At 50.5% G+C, this 4,448-nt stretch overlaps 1 protein-coding gene across 1 annotated transcript in view; it reads right to left on the reverse strand.

The window, feature by feature from the left end:
- Nucleotides 1-944: 944 nt before the first annotated feature.
- LOC128702244 (retinitis pigmentosa 1-like 1 protein) overlaps nucleotides 945-4,448 on the reverse strand; it is a 19,251-nt gene continuing 15,747 nt past the window's right edge. Inside the window, exon 2 of the mRNA XM_070102902.1 lies at nucleotides 945-3,532. Within this exon, the coding sequence (XP_069959003.1) occupies nucleotides 1,878-3,532 (1,655 nt within the window). The 3' untranslated portion in view covers nucleotides 945-1,877. The remainder of the gene's footprint in view (nucleotides 3,533-4,448) is intronic.

The raw sequence follows: 4,448 nt of genomic DNA on the forward strand, positions 1-4,448 counted from the left end.
TTTTCTTTTTCGGGCCACCCTGCCTTGGTGGGAATCGGCCAGTGTGATAATAAATAATAATAAATAAATAAATAAATAAATAAATATATATATATATATATATATATATATATATATATATATATTTATATATATATATACACACACATATACATGTGTTGGTTCTCCCTTACCATGAAAATTTGGTTGATATGCCTTCTCTTCTTAAGACTTTTAATATTAAAGTTGTATTCAAAAATCTTGATACAGTAAAAAAAACTTTTGATAAAGAATTCCCCCCAAAATGCTGATGGATGTGTCTATAAGATTCCTTGTAAAATTTGCGATAAAGTTTATTACGGTCAAACTGTTAAAAATCTCGAACTAAGATTAAAACAACATAAATATAGCATTAGAACTGGACAAGATTCCAATACTCTATTTATTCATGTGAGAGATTTTAACCATCCAATTGATTTTCAAAAAGTTGAGAAAGTATTATCAAGCAAGTCCATGGTCGACAGGAATATAATTGAATCTTGTTTCATAAAAAGCAGTTTTGACAATAATATGAATATTTCCTTCGGTTTATATAAATTAGATCCATTTATAATTAATAGAATTTGGGAAGAATTTAATAATACACTGGACAAATAATAATTTTTAAATTTTCTTGGGTAGAATAGTTTGTGGGTGAGTTGTGCAAAGGACCTATCCAAGTTGGGTCGGCGCGCGTCACGTGTTTAACCGTTGTGGGATCTGATAGTGAGGTGTTGGCCAGACCCCTTATATAGCTTCCTAGGATGCTTCACTTTCATAGTTCCTTGATAATGTAAATAGTCACGAAGGCGCTTGGAATTTCTCTATTTTTTCAGAGTGGTTGTTTTGCATATACATAATGAAAATCAATTATATTAAGACAATAGTTAAAAGTATAATTTAAAATAAATATGCTTTCATCAGTCTTTGAACAAATAATAAGGGACTGTGTAGAAAGGGACCTTTTTGTTCAGTGGAACACTTCACACGCTGAACAATGTCAGTGCAACAGGGATGAGAAACACTGAATAAATCCCAAGTGCCACATTAGCAACTTTGTTTAAGAGTGAGGAATCTTTACTAGATCTGTCCATCCCCTCCAAATCACACTCCTCGGGTGCCACTGTCCCTTGGTCCTCCTGGGATGACACTGTCCCTTGGTCCTCCTGGGATGACACTGCCCCTTGGTCCTCCTGGGATGACACTGCCCCTTGGTCCTCCTGGGATGACACTGCCCCTTGGTTCTGCTGGGATGACACTGTCCCTTGGTTCTGCTGGGATGACACTGTCCCTTGGTCCTCCTGGGAAGACACTGTCCCTTGGTCCTCCTGGGAAGACACTGTCCCTTGGTCCTCTTGGGAAGACACTGTCCCTTGGTCCTCTTGGGAAGACACTGTCCCTTGGTCCTCTTGGGAAGACACTGTCCCTTGGTCCTCCTGGGATGACACTGTCCCTTGGTCCTCCTGAGATGACACTGTCCCTTGGTCCTCCTGGGATGACACTGTCCCTTGGTCCTCCTGGGATGACACTGTCCCTTGGTCCTTCTGGGATGACACTGTCCCTTGGTCCTCCTGGGATGACACTGTCCCTTGGTCCTCCTGGGATGACACTGCCCCTTGGTCCTCCTGGGATGACACTGTCCTTTTTTCCTCCTGGCATGACACTGCCCCTTGGACCTCCTGGGATGACAATGTCCCTTGATCCTCCTGGGATGACACTGTCTCTTGGACCTCCTGGGGTGACACTGTCCCTTGTTCATCCTGGGGTGACAATGTCCCTTGATCCTCCTGGGGTGGCATTGCCCCTTGATCCTCCTGGTGTGACACTGTCCCTTGCCCCTCATGGGGTGACACTATCCTTTATTCCTCCTGGGGTGACTCTGTCCATTGGCCCACCTCGGGTTCGGCCTCGGCCTTAAGCGACTCCTCGGGATTGGATTCGGCCTCGACTTCGGGCGATTCCTCGGGTTCGGGTTCGGCCTCGGCGTCGGGCGATTCCTCGAGCTCGAGTTTGGACTCGAGGAACTCCTCGGATTCGAGTTCATCCTCGAGCGACTTCTCGGATACGGGTTCAGCCTCGGGCGACTCTTCGGGGTCGGCCTCGGGCGACTCTTCGGGGTCGGCCTCGGGCGACTCTTCGGGGTCGGCCTCGGGCGACTCTTCGGGGTCGGCCTCGGGCGACTCTTCGGGGTCGGCCTCGGGCGACTCTTCGGGGTCGGCCTCGGGCGACTCTTTAGGGTCGACCTCGGGCGACTCTTCGGGGTCGACCTCGGGCGAGTCTTCGGGGTCGGCCTCGGGCGACTCTTCGGGTTCGGCGGCCTCGGACGATTCTTCAGGTTCGGACCCGGTCTCGGGCGACTCCTCGGCTTCGGACTCGGTCTCGGGCGACTCTTCGGGGTCGGCCTCGAGCGACTCTTCGGGGTCGGCCTCGGGCGACTCTTCGGGGTCGGCCTCGGGCGACTCTTCGGGGTCGACCTCGGGCGACTCTTCGAGGTCGACCTCGGGCGACTCTTCGGGGTCGACCTCGGGAGACTCTTCGGGGTCGACCTCGGGCGACTCTTTGGGGTCGACCTCGGGCGACTCTTCGGGGTCGGCCTCGAGCGACTCTTCGGGGTCGGCCTCGGGCGACTCTTCGGGGTCGGCCTCGGGCGACTCTTCGGGGTCGACCTCGGGCGACTCTTCGAGGTCGACCTCGGGCGACTCTTCGGGGTCGACCTCGGGCGACTCTTTGGGGTCGACCTCGGGCGACTCTTCGGGGTCGACCTCGGGCGACTCTTTGGGGTCGACCTCGGGCGACTCTTCGGGGTCGGCCTCGGGCGACTCTTCGGGGTCGGCCTCGGGCGACTCTTCGGGGTCGGCCTCGGGCGACTCTTCGGGTTCGGCGGCCTCGGACGATTCTTCAGGTTCGGACCCGGTCTCGGGCGACTCCTCGGCTTCGGACTCGGTCTCGGGCAACTCTTCGGGGTCGGCCTCGGGCGACTCTTCGAGGTCGACCTCGGGCGACTCTTCGGGGTCGACCTCGGGCGACTCTTCTGGGTCGACCTCGGGCGACTCTTTGGGGTCGACCTCGGGCGACTCTTCGGGGTCGGCCTCGGGCGACTCCTCGGCTTCGGACTCGGTCTCGGGCGACTCCTCGGCTTCGGACTCGGTCTCGGGCGACTCCTCGGCTTCGGACTCGGTCTCGGGCGACTCCTCGGCTTCGGACTCGGTCTCGGGCGACTCCTCGGCTTCGGACTCGGTCTCGGGCGACTCCTCGGCTTCGGACTCGGTCTCGGGAGACTCCTCGGCTTCGGACTCGGTCTCGGGAGACTCCTCGGCTTCGGACTCGGTCTCGGGAGACTCCTCGGCTTCGGACTCGGACGATTCTTCGGGCGACTCCTCGGATTTGGGTTCGGCCTTGGCCCAACAAACCTCAAGTTTGTTTTCGCCCTGCAAGAGTCCGTCCTCGCTCTCCTTGGGATTGTCCTCCCTCTGTAATTTATTACACAGATCCACAATAACGTAGTAGAGGACAACTATCAATACAATGGCTTACATAGGCAGGACAAGTAGGGCTAGGGCAATAATCTTTCCTGATGGTTTACGAATACCACTAAGGCTCGCTCCCTGGTCCTTTGCCAATTCCTGCAAAACGAAGAAATTGACGAAATTGGCAACGTCTCCGAGGTCATCGTCTGAGAAGGGGACTTGGGATCGCAACAACCAGGCGCCCAGTCTGGTAGATCGTACACAACAAGGCCATAATGCGTCCTGAATTCTCAAACGCATCTCACTATTCACTTGTCTGATGCTTTATCTCACGTGGCAAATATAGATAACATCTACAATGAGGATGGCTATCGATACCAACAGAAGTTACGTCTTGAAATTACACATTTTGTCTAAGTTATTTTCTAAGTAATTTCCTTAACGAAATTACTGTTATTATCATATTGGTAAAAAAGTTGCTTAAATGGAACTGACGTAATTTTATTTAAACTTTGTTAAGGAACTTGATTTAAGCAATAAAGAAACTTGTGACGATATTTTAGTCAGACTTGGAATATTATCTTGTTACACTAAATTACGAATGTGTATTTCTCAGTGTAATGGTAAATATGTGCAGTAAAGATGTGTGGGTTTCTTAGTGAAGATGTGCGTTTAGTAGTGAAAATGTGCGTTTCACAGTGGAGATGTACGCTTAGTAGTGATGTGCGTTTAGTAGTGAAGATGTGAGTTTCTTAGTGAAGATGTGAGTTTCTTAGTGGAGATGTGCTTTAGTAGTGAAGATGTGCGTTTAGTAGTGAAGATGTGTGTTTATTAGTGATGTGCGTTTAGTAGTGATGTGCGTTTAGTAGTAAAGATGTGCGTTTTGTAGTGAACATGTGCCTTTAGTATTGAAGATGTGCGTTTTGTAGTGAAGATGTGTGTTTATTAGTGATGTGCGTTTAG

The sequence above is a fragment of the Cherax quadricarinatus genome, chromosome 83 (assembly GCF_038502225.1).
Source record: "Cherax quadricarinatus isolate ZL_2023a chromosome 83, ASM3850222v1, whole genome shotgun sequence".
Classification (NCBI taxonomy): Eukaryota; Metazoa; Arthropoda; class Malacostraca; order Decapoda; family Parastacidae; genus Cherax; species Cherax quadricarinatus.